Source organism: Platichthys flesus, chromosome 24 (genome assembly GCF_949316205.1).
Source record: "Platichthys flesus chromosome 24, fPlaFle2.1, whole genome shotgun sequence".
Lineage (NCBI taxonomy): Eukaryota > Metazoa > Chordata > Actinopteri > Pleuronectiformes > Pleuronectidae > Platichthys > Platichthys flesus.
The window spans coordinates 13,878,797-13,906,474 of record NC_084968.1 but is presented as its reverse complement, the minus strand read 5'-3'; the positions used below and the strand labels follow the sequence as shown (position 1 = coordinate 13,906,474).

Genomic DNA, 27,678 nt, shown 5'->3' with positions numbered 1-27,678 from the left:
CACACACACACACACACACACACACACACACACACACACACACACACACAGACACAGACACACACATTTGGGGAATGCCGGGTTCTCTGCAAACACATGCTGTCACATTTGGGCCAAAAAAGAGAGACAAAGCGAGAGAGAGAGTGAGAGAGAGAGAGAGAGGGAGAGAGAGAGAGAGAGAGAGAGAGAGGTGGAGCGAGGGACGGACGACACACGATGGACTCTCTCCCCCCCCCCCCCCCCCCCCCTCCCGCCTCTCGCCTCCTGGGATCATGGCCGGTCTATATAAAGCCGAGCTCTGCCTCCCAGCCGGTGCCACAGCTGAGCTCGCTGAGTCAGGTCCACCTCCAGCTCAAAGGAACTAGAGCCGGACTCAGAATCCAGACTCACTATTTGGACCAGTCGGACCTGAGGCTGAAGAGATGCAGGACAGAAGCAGATTCGTCCAGAGCAGAGCAGCAGTGGCTCTGGGCTTTGTGCTGGTGATGCTGACTCAGCAGGTGAGAGAGTCCAGATACATGTTAAAAGGCTTTTTAAGTGTTTGACATATTAGAAACTGTGAAAAACATCGATCTCATACGTTTAAAGTAAAACTAATGATGGGAAAACAACTCAGAAAGTTGAGTTTTGTTTTAGAAAGTATATTTACCATAATAGTACAATAACAACATAAATAAATTATCTTTTTATGTATATTAATTTGTGGTTGTTGAACGTAAAAGTTGAATCTTGATCTTGGAAACTTTAGACAAATGAAGGTCGTGAAATGTTGGCAAAGCTCCAGAAAAAGTTGTGGACCTCAGTTTAATATAATTTAGTTTTGAGAACGTAGTAATACATTTGTTCAGTATATCGTTAAAACACAAATGTGTTGTGTTATCTCACCACTTTGTCCAATAGAGATACTCGGAGGTGACTTGTGTAGAATTACTGTAATAAATCAATGTTCAATGGTTCAGCGTGTCCTTGGTCTCTAATCCACTCGTGGGTGTGTTGTGTGTGTTGTGTGTGTGTTGTGTTGTGTGTGTTGTGTGCGTGTGTTGCAGGTGTGTGCAGGTCCGCTGGCCTCGCGGCTGCAGTCCGGCTCCGACCACAGCTCAGACTCGGTCGTCCACACGCTGAGGAGGGTCGCTCGGATGACCCCCCTGTGGAGAATCATGAGCAGCAAACCGTTCGGAGCTTACTGCCAGAACAACTACGAGTGCTCCACTGGGCTCTGCAGGTAAATCCACGTTATCAGATATATAACAGTCAGGGAACCAAGGGTAGATCGTGGAAGCTCAGGTAAATGTAAAGAAACACTTAATCCAGGTCGCTAACACTCGGGTCCATGTTAGCTAAGGGCTTAAGAAGCAAATCATTGAAGCATTCCAGTAGTTTAAAGGTTCAGTGTGTAGAATGTAGTGACATCTAGTGGTGGAGGTGCATGTTGCAGCTTTGAGCAGTTAGCTTAGCATCTCTTTTAGTTTATTTACTATATACGCCATGTTGAATATTCTTTAGTAGATTGGAAATAAATTAATAAACTCTCAAGAGAATAGCGTCAATATGTGAACTAATGCGTTTTGTACGTTATCGAACTGAGAATCACAGAAAGTTTTGCCTCAGTGATGAAGATCGATGAAGCCTCTGACCGAGCTCCGTGTTGTTCTCTTGTCGTCCACAGGGCGGGCTACTGCTCCACCAGCCACCGGGCCCCGTCCGAGCCGGTGAACTACTGACCGTCCTCGGTACGTTCAGCCCCAGTGAGCAGACGTGATCCAAAACCTGGGTTCTGAGGACTGGAACTCATCCAGGCTCTGTACTCGGACTTCTGTATTTATATGTTCCAATTTGTTTCTGATGAAATCTCAAAGTTTTTATGGATTCACACAGCAAGTAGTTAATTAATGCTCCACCGGTAATGAGAAATATCACTCGAGGGGTAAAGTTCCAAAAGAAAAGTTTATACTTGATCATTTCCACGATAGGATCAGTGAGAATGTTTTTTAATAAGAGTCCGAACAACTTCAAACTTTTTTACTTCTACTTCCATGGACCAAACTTCCTCAAGCCTGATCTCAAACTGAATCCAAATGAAAACGAAGTCTTTAACTTCGTCCTCTGTCCTGCAAGTTACTGTGGCCTTGAACTCACCTCCAGAAATCGACATGATCATAGAAGCAAAACACATAGAACAGCCAGTTATGACGTTTATATCAACAACCAGCCAGAAAGAAAAGAAAACAATGTGGAGCTCGGTTTTATTTTGTGAAATGTGCTTTGGTCAAAAAACTTTATTTTTTCCCGTTTAACAAAGCAACCAAATGTAAATCTGATTTCTGATAAGAGGAAACAGAAATAAGAAAAAGTAGAAGAACCTCAAGAACACGAGGGTGAAAAGAAGAAGAGAAGCTGCAGAGGTTACAAAATCCTGCGGCCATGCTCGAGCAGCAGCCTGAACATTTCAACACCTTCCAGTTCTGTTTCATTCTGTTGAAAGTAAAGATTGTTCAGATGCAAATGAATCTGCAGAGGACAAATTCACTTCAATTCCAAAAACCTAATTTAAAACAAATGGAGGAAACTTATACGTCCTATCTGTCGTGCGTACCCAAAATATTTCCTTTTAGATATATTGATAATTAATGGCTTGTTTAAGAATAATAAATAACCCCAAATTTGCTCAGACATTTTCCCCAGATTTAAACCAGCCTGGTCTATTGGGACCAGTTCCCTGACGAGCTGCACAGCCTCAGGGTTTTATTTTCAGATTTTGCTTCGACTCACCTGCATCGTTTACGTCATGCACAGAGCGGGGGGTTGCTGATATTTTTGTACACTCAGCATGTTTGAGAAATGTTTGAGTAGGATTGCACTTTTAAAACCAAAAAATTATCTTTGTACTGTGTACTGTGCGTACTGTGTGTACTGTGCGTACTGTGTTAGCTGCCTGTGGAGCGTCGGAGGAGGAGGAGAGGGAATAAAAGCATTGGAAAATAACAACTGTGATTTCTGTTCGTCTTATTTTGAGTTTTAGAATAATTCATGTCAAAAGAAACAAGTGGCTTTGATGCACGAGTCGCACGTTTGACTTCATGTTCACCGTCTTCAAAGGACTTGAATCGATAACGTGAGTTAATCAGTCTGTGAATCGAGTTCTGTGGAAATCTGCTCGCTCAGCAGTTTCCTGCAGCTGCACTTTTACCTTCATCTGATCAAGAGGAGGAAACGTGACCAGGTTCAGTTTCTGTTGGTGACAGAGTGTGTGTCTGTGTGTTTGTGTTGTGTGTTCACGTTTACATATGTTCATATCACAGGTCAATATCTAAGGTCTATACTGATCCTGGGTCTGTGTTAACCTGCGTCTGTGTGTCGACTTGCTTCAGGTCCTTTTGTCCTGCGAGCTGAACTTTAAACTCACCACAGGTCAAAGTTTAAACGTAACACAACTTATCTTCATGACACACAACGTTCTCCTCTGTTCCTCTAATATTAGTTTAAGGAGTAGAAGTTAGCTTCTCATCGGACACGCCCCCTGACGAAGCAGGTAGAGCGATCTGATTGGAGGTTGGATGTAAACTCCGGATTTGTGACAGACTCCAGATCAGACAACAAACTGCAGCAGAAGTTAGAAAAAGAAAAACTCAAACAACTTATCTTTTCTCTTTTATTACAGAATTAGCTTCAAAAACAACAAAACAAAGAAGGAAAGGTTTGTTCGGTGGATATTATTATTTCTAATATCACAGACTCCTCCTCCTGTTCTTCTCAACACATTAATGACCTTATTAATCTGAATCACAGGCTCATGATGGTTTGTTCTTCACGTGGAGAGACATTAAAACACCTGGAGAACAAAATGTTTGAGGTGAAACGTGAAACAACAGATGTTAGTTTCACTGTTTTTATTATAAGTTAAACTTATTAAAGTTAAAGTTGAACTCATGATGACAGTGAATTAAAGTGCTTCCCTTCTTTAAAGGGCTTAGAATCCACTGTGTAGTTTTCAAAAACAAGCATCGTGCTAAAAACTCTTTATTCTCCAACATGACAATAAGTCATTTCTGCACAAACCAGTGACAATGAAACAGCGTTCATGTAGCTGCACTCACACACACAAACACACAAACACACACTTTTTACGAGTTAAGGCTTTAGAGAAATCCGTCTGAGGTCTACGTCTACATGTAAAATAAATAGATTTAATTATGAACCATTCTTTTTTACATCACACAGCATGTAGGATTTTGAGGTATGGTGACATGAGACCAGGTCGGGGGTGCGTTCACCTTCTCCCTCCACCCGCTGCACCACAGTCTGAGCAGATGTGGAAACAGATCAGCATCAGCTTGAAGAACTATTTGTTTAACAGTGGTTACACAAGTTTCTATAAGTTCTTTAGAAAGTTAGATTCCACTGGTTTAAATATTATGCTTTGAAGAATATATTCATGAGCTCCTTTAATGAAGGTTAAATTATTAATTTTAAAGTTTGACATCAAGTGAAGGGAGTTAGCAGCTAGCTTAGCACAAAGACTGAGAGCAGGAGGAAACAGCTAGCCTGCCAATAATTCATTTTAACATCTAACTCAGGACAAGAATTTCCCATAATTCCCTTTTAGTGAAAATACTGTAACGTGTCTGGAACCTTCAGCCTCACGGTTCTATTGTAACTTTACGGTAGAAACGTCTTCACGTCTCAGTGGAGCTGCGTCCCGGCGTCTTCTCACTGCACGGCACACGAGCCGCTGGGCAGCAGGTCCTGCACGTACTCCGCCACGGCCTTGGTGAGGTAGGTCATGCTCCCAAAGCGGCCACTGGGGGCGCTGTCGTACAGCAGCCGGCACACTCCGGTGGCCGGGTCCCTGTCCAGGATGTGCTCCGATGCCCCTAGGTCCATCTGGAGCAGAAGAAGAAGAAGAACTTCTTATTAAAGAACTGATTAACACAACATTGAATCTGAGAGTCGTGTGGCACCGCCCACCTGATCCTTGTAGAACATGTCGTTGGCGAGGTGCACGATCTTCTCGATGTGGATGATGGAGCCGATGCTCTGGATCTCCACGTCCGCCAGCATGGTGAGGACCAAAATGGCCTCCACCAGCAGCTGCCGGTACTCGGGCTGAGGGACGCGGTTCAGAACCGTCTCCACGTGGACGGCGAACTTGATCTCACCCGGCGTCATCTGGAGGAACATAAGTGAGATCAGATTAACATGAACTGAAGCAACCAGGAGACATTTGGGTGAAGAGCGTTTACCTCTCTGGTCGTAGAAGAAGGAAGAACGAAGCCCTCGATGGAGAGACCGTGGCACTGGAGGAAAACAGGTTGGTTCATCAGGACGTTGAATTCAATGGATTAAAGGTCATTTGGTTTGTGTGTATTGTTGTGTTGGACTAACAGGTCTGATCTAAGCTAACAACTGAGGCTCAGTGTGGCTCTGACCTTCTGCAGGATCTTCCAGACTTTCTGGTAGAACCCGACCGGGACTCGGTTCAAGGCGCCGTCCAGACGCCTCCTGCGCAGCCATTGGCCGTGTCGGGTGTCCCTGCTGACGGGGACGCACTCCGGGATGTCCAGAGACTCTATTGACTGCATCCGGTACCTCTGCATCATCACAAACAGAGAGGGCTCACTGCAGCTGCTGTTTGACTCTCACAGAACAGCGCCCCCTGCCTGTCTCGAGGCACATCACAATCCAGCAGACCACTCCCCAAACCTGACTTGTGATAAATATGAGATCGACAAATCGAATGTTTACCCCAGACTCGATGTTTTCTATGTCCAGCGACTGAGACCTCATTCCCTGAGAGGCAGCAAGAAGAGGAGAGGAGAAAAAAGAAGACCATACACAGTTTAAAAACAAAGGATGGTGGTGAACAGAGAAACGGAGGGATGGAGCTTCTTCTTCCATCGATTCATCCAGAGACACATCGTGCAACAATCGCAATCGAGGTTAGAAATCAGGTTAGAAATCAGTGAAATTAGAGATGAATAAACTGATTAGTTCCCTGGTGAGGAGGATTCCATGAAACAGCACTAGGTGGCGCTAAAACCCTGCACAGGAAAATAAAGATTCATCCTCATGCAACAGCGAATTCCCAGTTTCCATTTTATCTGAAGGACGGGAGATTAAACACACAAACACAATCCTCCTGTGTTTTTCTTCATGTTCGCTTTCATTTACATGTTTGGACAATTCTCAAGTTCTTTCTATTAACTTTCAATATAATAAATAATAAATATTAAGCAGAAATATCAAATATTCCCTTAATTGCTAAGCAGAAAGATAATTAGAACAATTCTTAGTTGTTTCTCTGCAAACAGTCAGGAACAATCAACTACAGAAATTAATTAGAAATTAAAATGTAAGTAAATCAGAAAGTTAATACGGAGGAGTATCAGGCAGAAGAAAAATAAAAGATGTCAAAAATAACATCAAACTCAAACGGGAGAAATGTTGTTCAAGTTTGCCAATATAAATATAATGAGTAATAATCATTTTTTAAATCATATTTTATGCCTGATCCTAATACTCGTCCGTATGAAAACCAGTCAGATGATCGGCTTCATGATCTTTAGTCGATGTTCATGAGAATTAAAACCCACAGAACCCAGTTTAACCTGGTTTTCCCAGTCACCTTGCGAGGAGTCAGAGACTGGTCCCACTGAAACAGACAATACACAAACTTTGCTTTAACTTTCTCTTTTCAACCAAATCCTTTCAAAGCCTGAAGCCTTTCCATTCACTGAAATCAAGCAACCTCCACCAGCACCATCATCATCATCATAACTAAATTACAACTCATCTATTTTTAATTCTTCCGATTTAACCGTTAACTCTCCATTTGTCCAGACTCTTATTTTGAATTTTGCATCATCACCACCAAAACCCATTACTCCTGTTTCACAGCAAAACCAGTTAATGACGTTATAATATAAAAAATGGTGAGTTCACAACAACACAGAAACTTGAATTAACTCCTTCATCATCCTCCTCCTCATCCTCATCACCTCTGTGACCGGATCTTACAACGGCAGCCGGGTGTTGGTACCACAGGATTTGAAAAACTCGTATTTGTAAAATCATATGCACACACGTATTATTGATTTCTACCGATATGTAAAACTCAATTATCAGATATGAAATAGTGATTATTAATATTCCTTCACATGATCATCACCTTGAATGGATCCGTCAGAGACAACCTGTGGTCCGCCTGCAACAAGAAAACCAGTTGGTGAAAGAATCACAGGAAACAAGCGGCTCTGGAGACGTTCACATCCACGACAACACAACTCATTCCACCGGCTCCACAATTCCTCCGCAGCAACAATTCAGATTCGCCGATTCAATTCCTACAAAACCTCCAGAATTCTCCCCTTTAATTTTTTTTGTCTAAATCAAATTATTCTTCCCCATCAGCGTCATCCAGCTGAATTAGCAGCTAATCTGAATCCGTCGTGGTCACCTTACTGGGATCCAGAGACAACCTGTGCTCCAGCTGCAACAAGACAAAACACTTTCAAACTAACGTCCTCTCATCCTTACAGTAATCTGTGGACTCTTTAATGAAAGAGTCATAAAACACACAAACACACAACCTGAGAAGTTTGTTTTCTAATCGCACAACCCACAGGATCCTACCATCCGCATGTCGCTCTTCAGTTTGCTGATGCCGGCTCTCTCACTCTTGGTGGCGCCAACGTTGCCCAGATGATGGATGGAGATGGCCGGACTGACTCCAGTGTCCATCTCTCGCACTGAGGGGGGGGGACCCACAAAAATACATGTTAAATACAAGTTTTCACGTTTAGGATGTGATGCATGAGCAGGAGGGAGACTCACTGCTGCGCTGGACGCCAAACTCCTTCCCACTGAGGATGTGGTGGAGGAGATTCTTCAGTTCGGACGGACTCAAACTCATCAGGCTCTCTGTGGCCTCCTCTCCTGCAGACACACACACACACACACACACACACAGACACACACTTATTTTGGAATTTAGCTAAATAAGAAAAGCGGACTGTTTCTGAAGTTGTGACTGGATATTTTCAGAAGTTGGTTTAAAGCGTGTTCTCACCTGAGCAGTTGAGCGACTGAGCCAGTTCTGTGGCCATGACCTGGATGATGAGGCCGATCCGGAGCCGGAACATCTCGCTGAACAAACTGGGCTGAGTCCTGATGCTCATGGCCAGGTACACCATGATCTCCTGGAGGAGGGAGGAGAGCAGGGAGATGAAGGAGGAGGAGAGGAGGGAGATGAAGGACGAGGACAAGGTGAGGACAGGTTTAAATCCAACAGAGGACACGACTCACCTGAGTGAGAATGGCCACGCTGATGTTGTTGTCGCTGGCCTCGTCGATGAGCGCCGCCAGCTGGTCGGCAGGTATCGGAGCCGTGATGGTTTTCTCTCTGGGCTCCGGAGGCAGACCCACGGTCAGGTGCTTCTGGTGGGCCAGCAAATCAGAGCAGGCCTACAGAGCAGGGGGAGAGAGAGATCAACACCAATCAGAGGGGAGATCTGGAGAAGATGAGATGAGGGGGAGGTGTGTGAAGGAGTAGGAGGAGGAGGATGAGAAGAGAGGGAGGATCTGGATGTTCCACAGCCTTCTCAAGATAAATGGAAATAAAAGAAAGGTGATCATACTATATAAAACAATATTAAATAAATAAATGAATGTGCCTCTGTGGTGTCCTACCGAGTCGAGCTCCTCCACCTTCTTCCTCAACATGCCGGAGATCATCCTGATGAGGCCCCACAGCTTGAGATCTCCAACCTTCTCGTACAGGTCGGTGAGCAGCGTCTGCACCGTGGAGCCTTTACCGTGCAGCTGAGTGTCCCAGTCCATGCCCCTGTTACAAAGACCCACAACAACACACACACACAACAACACAAACACGCACAGAGGTTGATAAACACTGCACCGTCAGAGTTAGGGTAGAGTGTCTTCCCTTGTCTTCTCTCACTTGTCTTTGAAGAGGATGTGGAGGATGTCCGTCTGGTCCTGCAGACTCTGGGTGTCCTTCAGCATCAGGACCAGAGCCTCGTAGTCGATGGCTCCTCTGGCGTCTCGGGGGATTCCGCTCTCTGAGGTGATCAGCACCTGTGGAACCTGGAGGTGGAAACGTTCACTATGAGTGATCACAGAGGAAAGAAGAAGAAGATGGAGCAGATGAACGAACTGAAGGGAATGGAAACCCACCCCACTCGCTTGTCCCTCGGGGGGGTCGGGGAGGTTCAGGTTGAGGGACGGCTGACGGGAGCGGAACAGTTTGTTTGCCAGGTACATGTTGACATCTGGACACACACAGGGAGGAGCTCTCACTCTGCAGGTTGATGCACGTTGTGACGTCTCAATGAAGGAGCCACTCACTGTGCACGTTGAGGTCCTGAGCTTTGTTCATCAGAGACACCAGCTCCTTCGTCTTGGTGGCCGCCGCCTTGAACCGGCCCAGACCGCCGGCCTTCTGTTTGGGCCTCTTGGGCGCGGTGTGGGCCAACAGGTGGTCCAGGTACTGAGCCAGGTCGTCGGCCTCTGGACACGGGGACAAGGGGACAGATTGAGGAGACAGGAGATCGAGAGAGGAGGAAGGGAAAAGAGCAGGATGAAGGGAAAAGTGGGGACAAGAGATAAAGAGAAGCAACAACAGTCATGGTTTAAAATATAAGATAACAACTCTTAACTACAGGTCCTCAAAAAGTAAGAGAACCCTAAAGTCAAAACCAAATCATCCAACATTCAAATATCTTTCAGTGTTGTCCTTTAATAACATATATTGACATGATAAAATGTATAAACAATAAAACCTAATGTATTTTTATGACTTGAGGAGGTACCTGTGAAAATAAATGCATTAACGAGTCAGCTTAGTTTCAATTTAGTTATTAATCTCGATCAAAATGCAAAATGTGAATATATTAGGATCATCTGCAGGTTCATGCACATGCAGCCGGTCACACAGGACATTTTACAACATGCATGTTTATTAAATGAAGACGTGCACAGAACACAGGCGTCAGTTTTAAGACTCTATCGTCCATAAAGGTGAAGTTATTAGTCATTTAAATGCAACATCTATTTTCTAAAATATCAAAACAACGACTGTTATTCAAGGTTGAGAAACTTGAAACTTCATTTTAAAACAGAGAGATGCAAACAGCACGGAGACAGAACGCTGAGGTCAAAGGTCAGTGATGTTTAATGATGATAAAACAGGGAAATTGTTATGAATCATGTTTGATGATTTATTTTAGGTTCAATCTCTTTCAGGTGAGGAATATTAAGAGTTACTCGTTGAATTTAGTATCAGGTTCATATCTTTAATTAGTGTTAATAGTGACTCAGAGCACTTTGCACAGATGTATTTACAACCACAGTCTTTGACCACGATGGAAAACAAAGAAACGCCATCAGGCATAATTTCCATCAAGAGGCTTCTTACCATCATCATAACGTAACTCATGCACGTATCCATCGTCGCTACTGTCATCATCACACTGGTCTGTGCGGTGGCCCATGCTGCCGGGACCCTTACCGTCCAGGAAGCTCAGGTGGGCGCAACAGGAAGTGGTCAAGAACTCCGACAGCTTCCCCGTCTGGATCCTGGGAAGGAGGAAGAGTTTTGTGTGCGTCTAAACAGTCTATAATAATTATAAATGTTATTTTACCCCCCTGGGAATCGAGAGTTCCAGGGGTATTTTCTAGATGTTTTACTTTATTCTTTCTTTTTATTCTGAGGTGCAAACATATAGAATATATAATATTTCTGTCAAAGGAGTTCATTTTCTACAGGAACATTCACCTCACTCCTCCATAGTATCCGTCCTGTAGCTTCTTCAGTGTGGCCAGGACGGCCGGGTCCAGGTTTGTGTGGTCTTCAGCTGAGACACACACACAGAATAGAAACACACACATAATGTCCTTCTCTGTGTAACTCTGGTGAGCGGGTTCGATTCCCTCGAGAGAAGAACTGACTGATTGTCACAATCAGCTTCAGCAAGTTACAGCAGCGTTCAGTTGGGTTACTTCTCTACATTGTGAGTGTGTGTGTGTGTGTGTGTATTTACTCAGCATCGTCTGTGAAATGGGAAACGTGACCGTGGGGCGACCGGTCATCCTCCATCTGGACGACAGGTAGGAGATCTCTGTCCTCAGCATCTCCACGATCATCTCGTTGTCCAGCGCCAGGTAGAACTGCTGGTGGTCGATGAACTGGAGCGAGAACATATGAAAGATCACAATCATAATCATAATGAGTCTGATCTTCACAGCAGCTGGGAACCGGACTGACTCCTTGGATTTGCTCTCTGACCTGAGGAGTGAAGGTGAACATGGTGTTCCTGATGATGTAGAACTTGGAGGTTCCCAACACTCCGATCCTCCTGTAGGGTCGCCCGGTCAGACCCAGCCGGGGGTTCCGTCCTGGGAGAAATGGAATATAACTCGATAACATATGATTTACCTTTTCAAAATATGGATTGAAGTTGATTTTAAAAGCTGTTTCTTGTACCGAGTCGGGCGTAGATGTGGCTCAGGACTTTGGGCGGCTGCACGTGGATGGGATGGATGTCGTCCACCGTCTCCACCTCGATGCCGTTCTTCATCAGCAGATCTTTGATCTCCTCGGTCTCGGCCAGGATGGACACTGCAGGAGGAGACAGACGGTTTAACAAGCGTCACTTTGACAGCTCAGGGCCTCACGCTGTCTCCTGGTGACTCACCCTGTACGACCACGTCCGGCTTAGGGATGGTGGAGAATCTCCGGTTCAGAGGGTCGATCTCCCCGGGAGCAAGGAAACCCTGAAACAGGACAAATAAACAGTGAGTAAAGTCTTTGTGTGCAAATTGTTCACATTACGAGTTCTTCGGTAACACAACCGCTCACCTCGGACAGAAGGTTTCCCAGGATGTACAGAGACTGTCCCCACATCAGAGGACACTTACCCATAGGAACCCTTTCCACAGAGTGAGGGTTCATGCACTCCTCCTCCACCTGTTCACATGTGGAAACACACAACATGTTAAAACGATAATACAAAGCATGAAAACAACACAAACAACACTTTCCCCTGGTTTCACCACCTTGTCTGCGGGGACACTGTAGAGTTCCGGGACCAGACACAGCCCGTCCTTCTGTTTGACCAGGATTCCCTCCAGAGCCTCCTGGTACTCCTGCACCTGGATAGAGGAACCAGAGTCGGATCCGTCTCTCAGGACAGATGTTCACACGAGGGACGACCGTAGTAACACATGCAGGTGAGCACTACCTGTTCCGGGCTGTTGATGAAGATACCGTCCAGGATGAGGTAGGTCCAGAAGAGCGGCCACTCGCACTCGATGTTCTCAAACAGCTTCAGCTCGGCAGACTCGTAATACAGTCGGTTTGGATCCTGAGGGAAACGGGTGGAGACAGAGTCAGAGATTGAACATATTCTTTCCTCCTCGATAAACGTTTGATGAAACACCGGGGACGAGAGTGGACGTGAGACCAGGACAGAACTCGTGTACCTCTTTGGGTGTCTTGTGTCCGTCTCTGAGGAACCTGCAGCAGCCGTATCGACCCTGAAAGGACGGGAGAGGACTTTAATAAAACGCACAATGTACTTTCCCTCTTCCTCCTCGATCGACTCATTCGGTTTCAGAGAGTTTTATAAAGCCCCCCCCCCCCCACCTGGAGCTTGGAGATGATCTCCTCCTTGGTGATGTTGACCAGGTTTATGTCCTCCACAGCAAACGCAGGGTACGAGATGATGGACAGGACTCCGGCGTCCACCTCTTTGGAGATGGACGCTTGGGGCAACATGGAGGTCAGGATGGACTGAGGGGAAAAGATGAAACAATGTCAAACGATGTATATGTGTTGGTGTGTGTGGGTCTGTGTGTGTGTGTGTGTGTGTGTGTACCTGGCAGTGCTGGATGTCGTCAGCCAGGGCGTGCACCACTGATCCAGGTCCTCCTTTGGCTCCGAACAGGTTGAGGTCGTCCAACGCCTCCAGAGCTGCCTGCAGGACACACAGCAGAACACAGCATCACATCTGCATCTCCCACACACACACAACACACAACACACAACTGAAATATCACAGTTGTTGTCATTATCTCAATACGGAAACACCCTCAATCAGTGGACAACATTACGTGTAAGTGTGTGTTACATTCAAATGCTAAAAATGACACGTAATTAGAAGAGCTGGGGACGTCCTGCAGCGGTGCCTGTTTCCAAAGTCTTAAATTAGACTCTGTGTGTGTTTGTGTTGGTGTGTGTGTGTCTGTGTGTGTGTGTGTGTGTGCATTGAGGCCATTCTTGGAAGACCACAGAGAACCTGATACCTCCTGTTTGCTGTCGGACAAGGACAGCACTGGGTCGGACGCAGAGGGAGGGAGAGGGAACAGCGCGTTGTGTTAAAATCTCAGAACTGAAATGTTTGTGTTGGGTTTTTTTAAATTTCAGAGTTGTTGTTTTTTATGAAACCAGACAAAGCTCCATCACAAAAATGTTCTGATTCAGGTCAGAACGTGAATCCTTACGGTAGTCACTTACTGCCGAGTGCACGACGTCTCCCATCTGATCCTGAGTCAGTGTGGGTCTGGGTTGTGTAAAGGTCAGCGTAAAGGTCGCCACAGTGACCAGACACCTTGCTCCGTGCCAGAGGCTGATACCGGAGCAGCTGTTGTGATTTGTTTAAAAAGTTCTTCCATCGCTCCGGCTGCTTCCCACCATTCTCCTGAGCCTGTTTCTACAGCTTGAGTTTGTGTGTTTACTGTGTGATTGTGTGTGTCTGTGTGTGTGTTTTCACCTTGGCCATGCCGATAGAGCTGACGTTAATCTCAGTGATGCCCTGGTTGGTCTTGTCTCCTCTTTCCCACATCCCATAATCCTGCAGGGAACCAGAGAATCAGACGGGGACATTAATGCTCAAGGAAATAAAATAACACACAAACTGACGCACAAAGGACAGAGACGTCCTGTGAACCAATGAGAACTCACCGCCACTTTATAAGCTGCCTCGATGTAGAACATGAGATTCTGAACCACGTCCACTTCATCCTGCGTGTAGACGATGTGAAGGCCTGGAACACACGCGTGACCGTGAGCACACACATGCAGAAAAACCACAGAACAATAACTCCATGACGGGTGTATTCACCGGACGCAGTCATCTGAGCGAGGAAGAACAGGAAGAGGGAGGTGGCGTCCACCTGCAGGTGTCCCCACTCGTCGTCTCCCACCACCGGGGCGCAGGTCTTGGTGTTGTACTTGGCGTGGAGGGAGTCCGAGGTGCTCCTGCTGTATTTGAACTTCTCCACCTTGTCCAGCTGAGGACGGACAGAGACACGTCAGTGAACTGGGATTCATCACAAGATCTGATTGGTTTGGTTTGTTGGGACTTGTTTAAATACCTCATCCTGTGTGTGTGTGTGTGTTTATAAAAGTAACGCACAAAGAACGTACCTGCCGCATGATGCACTGCAGGACACCTCTCATCAGCTTCACCACATTCTAGACAAAAGGAAAGAGGAAGAGGAAGAGGAAGAGAGAGAGAGGGTTAAATGTCAGTGCTGTCAACACTATCTTCTTCCTGGTGTCCACACTGAGGAACATGAGACGCTTCATCAGCAACACAGTGACCACAGACACACAAACACAGACACACAAACACACACCTGCTCCAGCTCGTAGGCCTTGGCCTTGTCCTCGTCCCGGTCTGCGTTCTTCCTGTAGGCGAGACTCAGGGCCCACACGGACAAGATGCTGTAGACGTTGTCTCTCACCCACGCGTCCGGCTGATCCTGGCTGCCCGGCAGGAGACCGGTCACCGGGTCCTGTGGGACACACACAGAGAGGTCAAAGGTCAGGGGTCAGGGGGTTATCACAGACTGATGAGGGACCCTGGACAGTTGTGTTGTGTAGCTTTGATCGCACAAACACAGTCGACACTACGCTGGTTTAATGTCTCTGAATGTCTCAGTGAGTCTGGTGCAGAACCACTCGTCTCCCAGGGACCAGGTCTGGACATTAGTGCAGCGAGCTGTGGACCGAGACGGGCCGGCTGCCAGGAGGGACGGGTTCAGACGGGTTCAGACGGGTTCAGACGGGGACTCACACCCAGTGGGTTGGACACATTTCAGCAGAGTTAGGACATTAGGATGCATGTGAGCGTCTCAGGGAAGAGTTTAGTTTGAAGTGGACCCTTGTACAAAATCAAGTCCGTGAAAAGAAGTGGGACAGATGTGTGTGTCCAGGTCTGGGACTAATGTGCATTGAGGAATTTGTTTAAATGCATTGTGCAAACACACAACACTACACAACCACATACAAAAAACAAGTCTTTACAATGTATGAGGGGATAATTATCGCGATAATTACCGAGTAACGTCCAGCTCTGATTCAGACACACACTTGACAACTGCAACAAACACACACTCAGGCTTTGACTGTGTTGTGTGTGTGTGTGTGTGTTTGTAACTGTTGTCTTGCGAAATGTGACTACAGGAGTGTGTGTCGCTGCCCGCAGCCATGACACTTTCCTGTGAGACCTGACTTTACTACAGATGATAACATGATGATAACATGATGATAACATGATGATAACATGATAGTGACATGATGGAGTCGCACCTGGTGCTTCATGATCGTCTGCTGGATCATCCGGGCGTAGTTGTCCAGCTTCACGCCCGAGTTGCTGCGGCTCCTCATGGTGACAGCTCCGCGGTTCAGTTCAGGTTCAACAACAACGAGCCGCTTCAGACACTCCGCGGGGAGCTCATGCCTCCGGGCACCGGCGGGAGGAAGGCTGGTTTCCGGGGTTCAGGAGCCACGCGCACCGCCGCTGCTCCGGTTCTCCTCGGATTCAACAAGTGGATCTGCAGCGGAGACCGGACAACAGCGACCTGCGGTAAGCTAACTGAGGCTAACCGCTACGGGACAGGAAGTGAGCAGCTGCAGCCTTCAGTACAAAAGCACGTAGAATTCACTTTACTCAGATGTATTGTTATTAATAAGGAATAATAGTATTGTTGTTGTTATTAATAGGACACACCCTCTTTTAATATTATTTATATTCCTAAAAAATCAATAGCTTCCTGACTTCAAATAATACCATAGACAAACAGGGCACTACTCTTTTAGTGCTTCAAATTTGATTTTAGTGTTTTTTTAAATATCATACATTTCTCAATAGCTTCCATGTAATGTGACCAACTTCATATCAAGTTTTAAAACAAATTCCCCACAAGGACACAGACGTAGTGATTCAATCCCTTGTTGTCTTAATATACTGATTTCATGTGTTTTATACTGTAAAATGACAAAAGTATTATCAAGGTTATCAGCCATTTCACCACAACTATACAAATCATAACACTTCAGAAGAATGAAAGGGTTCTAAATGATTACTGCTATTCCAATTTCCTCCTCTACTTTTATCGTAGTTTTTGCTGAGTACTGAGTATTTTATTTTGAATTGTGAAACCGGAAATGGTGTTCTTTGCTGAAAAGAACTTTGCACATGTGAACGTTTTGTTTTACAATTTTGTGAATTGTTTTAATAGTGATGACTTCTATTTGAAAAGTAACTTTGTGGGGAAAGTGACACCTGAGCTGTCAAAAGCAACCAGGAAGCAAACAGAGGCAAAAACAATAAAACAATTTTAACATGTGAAGAAAAATTCACTGTTTTACATCTGTGTTCTCCTAAAGCACGATTATAACATTAATTCTGAATAAAATCATGATATTTTACATTTGTTGTGATCGTTGATTGGTGCAAATTAGTTGATTTTGGCGCCGTTCAGTGAAAAGTTTGAGGTACTTCAACTCTGTGTGAATATTCTCTTCTTATGTCACTTCTAACCGTATAAACTTAAGTTACTACAATCAATTATACATCTATAAATCCATATTTGCACACTTAACATAAACGTGTATCTATACATATACACAAAAATGTACAAAAACCTGTGTTGAACTAAAAGGACAAACGCTGGGTGCTGAAATTACAATTCATATAATCAATTAATTGATTATAATTGAAGACTACAAACATTCCCAGAATCCTTCCCGCTTGGTGCTCCGTCCTAAAACCGTCCGGCAGCTCCCGGAACTGGGGGTTCGATGCTGTGTGACCGTTCCAGCGTCTCTCCCCCCCACTTCACCAAAATAATATAATTAACTTCATTCATTGTTATATAAATCAAGAAGATGATCTATAATTAATTAACCAGTTTGACTAGTTTAGAAAAAAGACTACATTACTTCCCAGAATGCATCTTGCTTGGTGGTCCCTGCGTGAATAGCATCCGGCTTCCCGACCGAGCTTAGTTTGTGACGGTTCCAGCAGCTCTCCGTGTTATTTACTTCTAAAAACCACACCAACGCCATTATTAAAAAACAGAAACACCTCAATAACGTTCATACGAACATTTGAATGATACTTCTTTATGATTTATTAATCTTTATTCTTCCTTTACCGGGTCGGAACGCCGGCCTCCCTGGCCCGGGATGGAGCGGGGGCTGTTGACGCTGTGACACAAGGCTGCAGCTCCATCGCTGTCTCTTCGTCTTCTCTCGAGTTTCAGGTGAACGCTCGGTGTCGAACTGCTCGTCCATGAGTCGCAGAGGGGACAGAGATGAGGACAGCGATGAGGACAGAGACGAGGACCGCGCCGGGACACGCTCCGTGGCGTACGTCCACAGTTCCCAGTACATCGAGACGTGCGACACTTTGTCCAAAGTCCCGCACCGGGTGAGCGAGGACACTCCGCAGCTCGTGTCCTCTCATTGTGTGCTCGTGTTCTGACTTTGTGTTGTTTCCCTCACGTGCAGGCGAGCATGGTCCATTCCCTGATCGAAGCCTACGGGCTGCTGCGACACATGAGGTGAGAACCTGCTCCTCCTGCTGCTGGTTGTTGGTTCCAATCCCTGATTCAGGGGGAGACACTGAGACTTCTTCAGGTGGGAGTCGTGGAGCTGCTGCTGCTGCACAGAGGGTTGTTGGGTCTGAAAGGAAGAGATGGTTCAATACACCGAGAGATCCTAGTTCACAGAGAAGGGTTAGAGGACATGTAAGTTAACAGAGAGACAGCCAGAAGAAAAGATGGATGGACAGTTAGATAGATAGATGGACAGACAGACAGATAGATAGATAGATAGATAGATAGATAGATAGATAGATAGATAGATAGATAGATAGCTGTTTAGATAGATAGATAGATGGACAGACAGACAGATGGACAGACAGACAGATGGACAGACAGACAGATAGATAGACAGTTAGGTAAATAGTCCAACTATGACGATGCTGATATCAAGGAGTTAAATATTCAGGATTTATATCAACTGATATTTTAAGTTTGACTTTACTTTGAAACTCTGTTAGTGACAAAAACACTGAGAAGGTTGAAAGAGAAAATTAATTCACATCTATTGTAAAAGAACAGCTCCAGCTCCTCAGGTTAATATCTGTGTTGTTCAGGCTCTGATCGTATGATCGTATTAAAACCTTTCCCTCAGTGTGGTGAAGCCTCGTGTTGCCACCATAGAGGAAATGGCAAAGTTCCACACGGACTCGTACCTGGAGCATCTTCATAAAATCAGCCAGGACGGAGACAACGACGACCCCCAGTCAGTCGACTACGGCCTGGGTGAGAAAAACTTATTTTACTTCCATTTGGATTCATATAAGATTCAAATGTGGCTTCAAAAGGGAAGTGGAGGAAGAGATGGGTTTAGATCCAGGTGCAGTACCTGTTTCTCAGCAGCAGGGGGCAGTACGACACTGGTTTACAAAACATTACTTAAAACTAAAAAATACAACTTTTCCGTAACTTTGCTTTTCTTTCCAAGTTAGACTTTGTTTATTTTCTGCTTTTTATTGAAACAATCAGAACATGTTTAAAGATTTGATTCGTTCTAACTGGAAGCTGCACTGGGTGAGACGCTGTGGGAAAAGGATCCACTGGTTTGTTGCTCTGGGATTTTTCTCCCTCAGCCCAAAGTTTACATTTCTATCTTTAGAATCATCCTCCTTGTTTTTAATTCCTTGACTTGTTGCCTAACGCTGCCTCTTCTCTCTCCTCTCTCCTCTCTCCTCTCTCCTCTCTCCTCTCTCCTCTTCTCTCTCTTCTCTCCTCTCTCCTCTCTTCTCTCTCCTCTCTCCTCTCTCCTCTCTTCTCTCTCTTCTCTCCTCTCTTCTCTCTCTTCTCTCCTCTCTCCTCTCTCTCCCCTCTCTCCTCTCTCCTCTCTCCTCTCTCCTCTCTCCTCTCTCCTATCTCCCCCCCCTCTGTGCTTCTTCTTTACATCCTCAACTCATCCCTCATCCTGTCCTCTTCCTCCTTTTGTATTCCACACACCTTTCTCTCTCTCTCTCTCGTTGCAAAAAGCTCCACCGTTTCCCAGATTAAGATCTTTCTCTCACTCTACTTCCACACTCCATTGTTTTCTATCCTTCACACCCATTCTCTTCATTTCTGTCTTCCTCTCTTCATTGTTCTCTTCATTTCCCTTTTTTTCTAAATGCACGTTTTAGGATATGTAAACATTGCCCGTGCGATATCTTCACTATGTTACACTCTTATAAATAAATGAGCTTCTTTATCTCTGTGTATTTAAAACAACTGATTTCAAACCAGCATTGTGCACAATTTTCTTTATTGTTAACATTTTATCATGTTTCCCCCCCCCCCCCCCCCCCCTTACCCCAGGTTATGACTGTCCCGTGGTAGAGGGGATCTTTGACTACGCAGCGTCAATAGGGGGCGCTACACTCACCGCAGCTCAGTGTCTGCTGGACCAAAAGTGTGAGGTGGCCATCAACTGGGCCGGGGGCTGGCACCACGCGAAGAAGTGAGGCAGCACCGTCAGTCACAGACATCCCATCATAGATCAGCGCTTTGGGAACAAAGAAACTATGAAAGTAGATCGATGTCTGAAGATAAATACTTTATTATTTGTTCTGTCTCTCTCCTCCAGGGACGAGGCGTCGGGTTTCTGCTACGTGAACGACGCCGTGTTGGGAATCCTCAAACTGAGGGAGAAGTATGAGAGAGTGCTCTACGTGGATGTTGACCTGCATCACGGAGATGGTACACAACACACAATACACACAATACACACAGGCTTTAAAAGGTTTGTCATCATCTATCAACATCCATAAAGCTTCTTTCTCTTCTTCTCCTCCTCCTCCTCTCTGCAGGTGTGGAAGACGCCTTCAGCTTCACGTCCAAAGTCATGACCGTCTCGCTGCACAAGTTCTCCCCTGGATTCTTCCCAGGTTCGATTCCCGCAGATGTTGAACAGGAAACATGGTTTTCTTGTGATAATCTATCTAATGAAAACATGTAGTGAAAGATAAATGTGTGTGTGTTCAGGTACAGGGGACATGTGTGACACGGGGCTGGGGAAAGGACGCTGGTACGCCGTGAACGTCCCCCTGGAGGACGGCATCAAGGACGACAGATACTACCAGATCTTTACCAGGTACACACACACACACACACACACACACACAGACCAACACACACACACAGTGAATTATTGGAAATTCCCTCTGCAGCTCTGAGTCGACTTTGAAGAATTGTTTTCCTCGTGGATCCCTGAGGAGAAATCCTATTTTTCCTCCCCTCCCCTCCCCTCCCCTGACCGCAGGGCCCCTCCCTGCAAGTCAAAGGTCTCGGTCAGTTATGGGTTTTTGCTCAAGGGCACTTCAGCAGGGGATTCCCTCCAACCTCAGGTTTTCACAGCTGAAGTATTTCTGTCCTTGGCTTTCACAGATTCTCATGAAAACCTCAAAGTAAACACGGGGATCTGATTTTACTGATTTAAATAGTGAACAGTGAATATACTCCGGATTTCAAAAGTAATATTTACTTTATCTGTAGTTTCTGAAGTCGTAACAAACTACATTTGTGCAACAGAGATGTGTGACGGCACCTGTGTGTTGACGGGCCCCTTGTTGTGCAGTGTGATGCAGGAGGTGCGGGCGCAGTTCAACCCGGAGGCCGTGGTGATGCAGCTGGGAGCCGACACGATGGCCGGCGACCCCATGTGCTCCTTCAACATGACGCCGGTGGGGGTGGGCAAGTGCCTCCAGTACGTCCTGCAGTGGCAGCTCCCCACTCTGCTGCTGGGAGGAGGTACGGGTGTGGTGTGTTGTTTGTATTTGTGTGTTTGCATAGATGTATGTGTGTGTGTGTGTCCCTGTGCATGCGGTGGATAATCATCTTTTATCTTTGTATTTGTTTGTTTTTGCTTTGAACGTCAGTGATTTACTCACATATCCACATTAACAGACGCACATACAGTACACACACACACAGACACACACACACCGTGCTCTGTTCCAGACCCCTCAGCCCTCGGCCAGATGATAGCGACTAATTATACGACACAATGAAGCCATTTTACTCAACTACAATCCCACCTCTCTTCCTTTCTCTCCCTCCCTCTCTGTCCTACATACTTTCTCTTCATTACATCCTCCTATTTTGGGGGTTTTATATTGCTCCTCTTCATCCTTCATCCCTTTTTTATTCGTCTTTCCTGTGTCGATACATTTTAGCCCCTCCAGTTTGAGGTTCTTCTATTTTCATAATAGGCATTAAAGTCAAATTGTCGAATCCTCCAGAGTTTACAAGAAACCAAAAGCTGCAGTGGCAGGGTTCAAACATTCCACTGTAATTTCCCCTTAATACCAAACTACAGATTATTTTACAACTGAGCCTTGAAACCAAAAATATTCTTCCTTTTCTCTCAATGTTGGCAAATAAAACCCACCGCAGAAAAGTTCCCTCCCTGAAGCACAACTGAAGAGTTTCATAATCGTAGAACCAGAAGAAATCAGCATAAACAGAGGATATTCTATTAAAGACCAAATGTCTTGTTTGAGCAGAATTGACAATAAAACAAGAATCTCATGGTTTTCAAACTCCCGGACTCGTGGGCTGAAGGTGATTTCCCTGAAAGTTGCTCTGTACACGAGGATCTTTGTTCTGTTTTTTGTTTGTTTGTTTGTTTGTTTGTTTGTCTGCAGGATTATACAACAAACCACAATACAGATTTCCATGAAACTTGGGGCTAAAAACACATCTGTGCCTAAAATGAGTTCTATCTTCATCATTCCAACAAGTTTCCTGGAAATCTGTTGTGTAGTTTTTGTGTTAACCGGCTGACGACAAACAACACAGGTCAAAACTGAATGTCATTGGTGAATTATACTTCACATCAGGATTTTAGAATCTTTGTTTTGTCCGTCTGACTTTGAAGAACTTTCCCGGTTCTAAGCTGTGATCAGATAAACTTTGAGAGGTTTGGATTTCAGGAGAACCGATGTTCAGTAGCTGCAGCTCGTAACCACATAATGACCAGTCCCCCCCCCCGTCTCTCACCAGGAGGTTATAACCTGGCTAACACGGCTCGCTGCTGGACCTATCTGACCGCCGCGGTTCTGGGAAAGACCCTTTCCTCCGAGATACCAGACCACGAGGTAAAACAACACAATCTCTCTCTATTATGGCCGTAGTCACACACATTTACATATTCCCACATGAGCACAAATGTGCTCATTCATTGCACCGTCACACAAAAAATCCACAAAAAAACACACACCCCCTTGTGCTCGCCGTCTGCTGAGTCTCTCCGGCTAATCAAGGATGGCCGTCCACTTCTCAGTGAAGGGGTTTGTCTCCAGGTGTGTGTGTGTGTGTGTGTGTGTGTGTGTGCGCGTTTGAATTGTAGTAGTGTTGACAATTTCTTTCCGTTCGCCTCATCTACCACAGACCTTCACATCTCATCTTTTAGCAAGGTGAACTTTAATTTAGCATATTACAGATTTTAATACACTTTTTTTGTGGTTAAGAAGTTAAATAATGACTTGATTACTTGGGGAAATACTTTTAATTGACTTTCTGAATATGATGACGTTTCCCTGTTTTAACCATAGACTGTAAATAAAGATGGACGACACAAAAAACAAACAATAGTGAAGCCAAATCGTCCCCATCGCCCCCTGGTGGCCAGCTGCAGTATGCGTCATTAACCCCACCTCCTCCATGTTAGTTGAAATACATTAAGGTCGTTCTTCTCACACTGATGTATGTTAAAGTTTGGTTCTAATGATTTATATGATGATAATAGGGAAGATGTGTTATCTTTATTATAGTCACATGATGGAGACAAGTAAACTGCAGCAGCTTGGAGACAGTGGAGATTTAAAAGTTCCTGATTCTCCAGATGAAAGTGACCTCGGAGGAAAGATTAAGAAACGAGGAGAGGAACGTTATGAGCTCACGTACAGTAGCTGTGTGATAACCATCGCTGCTGGGCGGGGGGGGGGGCTTCTCTCTGCAGGTTTGATTTAGTGAGGGAGGAAAATGCCGCGCTCACATGACAGACCTGTCATGTGAGCGCTCTTCATTCTGTGAACCAGTAAATCAAAGATGGAGACGTCCTCTCTCAGAAATCCGTCCGTCCATCTGTCTCTGCCGCTCGGACATTCACACACACACACACACACACACACACACACACACACACACACACACACACACACACACAAAGAGGCTCTTTCTCCAGCAGCTGATTTAGACCTTGTCTTGGTCAAATGTAATGAATAGCTGTGTGTGTGTGTGTGTGTGTGTGTGTGTGTGTGTGTGCGTGTGCGTGTGCGTGTGCGTGTTCTGACCCTGATGAAGGTGCCTCTTGTTTCTCCTCGTCAGCGTCCAATGGCCCTAAATAGCCTTTGACCTCATTAAGAAGCACTCATTGAAAACAAAGCAACTATCAGTGCGGGCAGCTGCCACAGACGATGGAGATGAGGGGACGCACACACAACACACACACACACACAGACACACACACATGTTTAAATAAACACCTTTCGAAGTGCTCATTCACTTTTTTATTTTTATACGTATATATAGTCAAAAGATTTATTTTGAAGGTCAATTTCCTCTGAAGTGGTAGTATTACACAACTATGTGTGTGTGTGTGCTTGAGTGTGTGTGTCTGGGCTCTGTCTGTGCCCGTTGTGCTCGATAAGAGGGGCATTTATCCATGATGACCAAGCAAAGCTGAAGTTCCAGCAACACGGGAACAAAAACTACCTTTGTACCCCTGTGTGTGTGTGTGTCTGTGTGTGTGTGTGTGTGTGTGTGTGTGTCCACCCTTGTGCTTTACTGTAGACAAAAACCCAGATATATACAAACCTTCATGTTAGTCAGATAATCGACTGGGCTCTGGTTTGATTGTGTATATATTATTAGTATTGCAGTCATATGATAAATTACTGTTTTTCCAGAATGAACAACTTTAGTAGAAGTGAAATAATTAGTTTTTCAAACATCCACTCATCTTTTATCTGATATTGATCTCAAACAAATTTGGTTTAACTTGTCCTTCATGTGTTTTTACTCAATCTCGTCTTTTTTCTGAGTATCCAAAAACTTTTTGACGTGTACTTGGCAAATACGTCTAAAAAGACTCGTCCTGAAAACACAGCCATCACTCAGAGTCGCCCAGTCACATCAACAATAGTTGTGTAATATTCCCTGATTACCAGACGAAATATGACTCTGCAGATAACCCACACAATGGCCCCGCTCCTGTCACACACGTTCTCAGGAGAAGACACGCAATCTTATAACAACACAAGTGAACGTGCCTTTTGTAGTTCGAGCTGCCAGGTTGAAAGTCATTCACCCTGGCCGATAACTTGTATTGTGTGTCAGTCGTTTGCTGATACGCGTTTGACCCCCCCCCCATTGTGTGCTGGTGGTCGAGCCCAGGGGCCGGACTGGGACAATGGTTCAGGCCGGGCGTTTGATTCCGCTCCTTTCACGCAGGAGCTCCAGACCTGGGGTTTCTCAGGTTAAACTTGATTTGTTGATGTAACCGTTACCAGACTGGTGAACAAGCTGCGGTGACTCTCTGACCTCTGACTCTCTGACCTCTGACCTCAACACACAGGAATTCATAAATCTGGTTGTTAAAAAAGCTCAAATGATCTCAAATGATTTTATTTATATATTTTTGAGAATGATTTTCCATGCTTTCACGCCAGCCGTGCAGCTGTGAGGTTTAATAACAGTGTTTGGTAAACAGCCAGTTCTGCCCATCTGCCTTTCTTTAATAATTCAACCTGCACCCCCCCCTCCTCCTCCTCCTCCCCCTCCTCCTCCTCCCTCTCCCTGATTCTGTTTTTCGGTCACTTCCCAGCAGCTGAGTTCCTTCCAGCCGTGCTGTGGTTCGATGAAAACAAACCACAGATCCAAACTTCCTGCCCCCCCCGCTGCCTCGGTGGGCAAAACACGTATCGACCACGTTCGAGTCCTCGCTCACATATTTACCCGTCTCTCCGACACGCAACCGACGTTCATACAACTGTGTGTCTCCGAGCCGCACAGGAAGGGAGGACGTCCTCTGGTCCCATGTCCCAGATTGGCAGCAGGGAAGCGTCCCGCCCCTCTACTTCCTCTTTTCCTGTCTGCAGCCACTTCCTGTCCTGCCCCTCGCTGGCTGTGTCGGCTCCCAGAGTCACCGGCTCAATCACCGGAAACCTCACCGGCGTAGAGTGTGTGTCTGTGTGTGTGTGTGTGTGTGTGTTCAGACCTGCGGAAAATGTGTCTGTTTACAAAATGACACAGAAAAATGATTTGTGGAGAAGCTGATTATTAATTATTCTGATTCTCTTCCACAGAGAATTTAGATTTTTCTGGTGAATATTGCGATTCACAAACAGGAAGTTGAACGAGTCAGCTTCCTGCTCGGTTTCCCTTCAGGGACTCGTGTCTCTGTTGGATCTCTGAACGTTGTCGTGTCTGAAGGTCATGAACCGACTTGATCCCAGAAGATGGAACTTCACTTGGTTCTCTTCATTTCCAACCCAATGGCCTTGTGTCTGTTTTACATTTCTAAAATCATACTAATACTAAATATGGAGTATAGTTTCTTAAAGGGACTAAAATACTGGACAGTCAACTCGTGCAGATATGGACTGATGAAAAGTAAAGCAGGGAGAGAGAGAGAGAGACGGGGGTGTGGGGGGGGTGTACGTGTGATATGTGACTGTGATTTGGGCATCGAGCCGTTTTTCTTTTTCCTCTCCTTGTTGAAAACATTTATGAGATGACAACGTGATCGCAGACAGAGTCCGTTTGTTTTGTCCCAGACGTTTTCTCCTCCGCTGTGCAGCTCGGTGTCCTTCATCACTGGAGATCCTGCTGGTCACTGGGAGAAAAACAAACACACAACACTGTCCACAGATGGACACATTGCACACACACACTCTGACTTTCTCACAAACCTTGAAGTTTGACTCTCTAATCTCAGCGTCCACCTCCAGAAATCCATGTTTTTCAGGCTGTAGTTCAAACAGTAAAGTCAAATAAGGATGAATATCTCTTATTTTTAAGTTGAAGTTGAAGTTGAAAAACATTAATAACAGTGATGCACACAAACACACACACACACAAGCAGCTTTCAGAGTCTTGGGCCGTGCTTCCCATACAAACCAGCTCGTACCAGCAGTGAGTGAAGGGCTGAGGGTCCGAGTTAAATAAGCAGAGACCTTTCAGTATTTATCTCCCGGGGCCAGAGACGCTGGAGCCGGTCGGGGAGGGGGGGGGGGGGGGGGGGGGTTCTGTCTCGTGACCTTGTCCAGGTGATGGAGATGAGGCTGCGTCCCCGGGCCTTGGCTGATGTCCCTCGTTTATCAGTCATCTCTGTTTCTTCCTCTCTCACTCCACAGACGTCTGTGGTGGACAGAGTTTCAGGAATAATATAAAAATGATAGAGATATTGTAGGAAAACCAGTATTTCTTCTACTCCTCTGTTTCCCTCTCTTCCTCTGTCTCTCCTCTCCCCATGGTCATCCAAGGCAAACAAGCAGGCAGCAGGAGATTGTGTGATTTGTGTGTGCGTGCGTGTGTGTGTGTTGCAGGACAGCAGGAGACAGAGCACTGGGTTCATGGGAATACATAGCGGGTGTGCGAGTGCATGTGTGTTAAGTACTCTCATGTTGTGCTCAGTTGAGACCGGAGGTTAAGACACAAAAACTCATCGGAGTTAATTGGAAACAGACACACAAACACACACATTACAACAGGGCCTTACCTTTTGTACAAACCCATGGTCATTAACACAAAAACACACACGTACGTACACATCTAACTTCATTTCATACCAAAGATCTGCCAATCAAGTTTTTGTGTGCAGAGAGCAAACAAACGCACAACCGACAAGTTTAACTTCATGGTGCAGGTCCTGTCACCTGCTGCATGCACCGACAAACTGTTAGTGTGGATATAGTTGTGTTAAAACTGAATCCTCATGATCTCAGCTACACACTGATGGTAGTTACTGGTTCTTACTAACCATCAGAAGGAACCTATGTGCCTCCTACAGTCTGGGTTCTGCACGGATCATTAAAGCTCATGACCTCCTCTGTGGGAAACACAATTGTGATTGTCGCAGCTGATATTTATCTAAACTATCTGTAGCACACGCACCAGCATCACCCCCCCCCCCCCGACTCACACGCCCATAGGCTCAGGGCGATTCAACAAAGACAGAGTAGCCTTTGTCTTTCAAGTAAACATAAGTATACTCCCCGTGCACGCTGTCTCGGCTCAGCTGTGTGTACACCTGTGTGTGTCTGTGTGTGTGTGTGTGTGTGTGTGTGTGTGTCGCCAACAGAC

At 45.6% G+C, this 27,678-nt stretch overlaps 3 protein-coding genes across 9 annotated transcripts; 2 read left to right on the top strand and 1 right to left on the bottom strand.

Annotated features, from left to right (window-relative positions):
* Window positions 1-300: 300 nt before the first annotated feature.
* On the top strand, window positions 301-2,985 carry leap2 (liver-expressed antimicrobial peptide 2). Its single transcript, XM_062384406.1, has 3 exons — window positions 301-500; window positions 1,047-1,222; window positions 1,667-2,985. Exons 1-3 carry the CDS (start codon window positions 423-425, stop codon window positions 1,719-1,721), a joined length of 309 nt encoding a protein of 102 aa, XP_062240390.1. The 5' UTR covers window positions 301-422; the 3' UTR covers window positions 1,722-2,985.
* A 650-nt stretch (window positions 2,986-3,635) lies between these two features.
* On the bottom strand, window positions 3,636-15,887 carry phka1a (phosphorylase kinase, alpha 1a (muscle)). 7 transcript variants are annotated; one of them, XM_062384390.1, is made up of 34 exons: window positions 15,608-15,887; window positions 14,653-14,811; window positions 14,441-14,488; window positions 14,136-14,304; window positions 13,976-14,058; window positions 13,785-13,865; window positions 12,891-12,989; window positions 12,659-12,805; window positions 12,496-12,549; window positions 12,255-12,377; window positions 12,070-12,165; window positions 11,873-11,980; window positions 11,709-11,787; window positions 11,498-11,632; window positions 11,300-11,409; window positions 11,055-11,199; window positions 10,790-10,868; window positions 10,430-10,590; window positions 9,361-9,522; window positions 9,190-9,284; window positions 8,954-9,099; window positions 8,686-8,839; window positions 8,302-8,460; window positions 8,066-8,195; window positions 7,831-7,932; window positions 7,630-7,745; window positions 7,454-7,486; window positions 7,166-7,201; window positions 6,623-6,649; window positions 5,743-5,787; window positions 5,427-5,588; window positions 5,241-5,294; window positions 4,966-5,166; window positions 3,636-4,881 (listed from the first exon to the last, which is right to left on the bottom strand). In XM_062384390.1, the coding sequence occupies exons 1-34, from the start codon at window positions 15,683-15,685 to the stop codon at window positions 4,708-4,710; spliced, it is 3,750 nt and encodes a 1,249-aa protein (XP_062240374.1). In that variant the 5' UTR covers window positions 15,686-15,887; the 3' UTR covers window positions 3,636-4,707. The 7 variants fall into 7 exon arrangements, with proteins under 7 accessions (XP_062240374.1, XP_062240379.1, XP_062240375.1 ...); XM_062384395.1 differs by having other exon boundaries at window positions 10,523-10,590; XM_062384391.1 differs by lacking the exon at window positions 6,623-6,649.
* Window positions 15,888-17,220: 1,333 nt separating this feature from the next.
* hdac8 (histone deacetylase 8) lies at window positions 17,221-22,469 on the top strand (the record flags this gene model as incomplete). Its single annotated transcript, XM_062384399.1, is given in 9 exon segments — window positions 17,221-17,732; window positions 17,813-17,865; window positions 18,500-18,630; window positions 19,690-19,831; window positions 19,958-20,070; window positions 20,181-20,258; window positions 20,356-20,464; window positions 20,948-21,120; window positions 22,375-22,469. Coding segments are annotated over 9 exon segments (1,032 nt in total), but the record flags the coding sequence as incomplete, so codon positions are not given.
* Window positions 22,470-27,678: the final 5,209 nt, after the last annotated feature.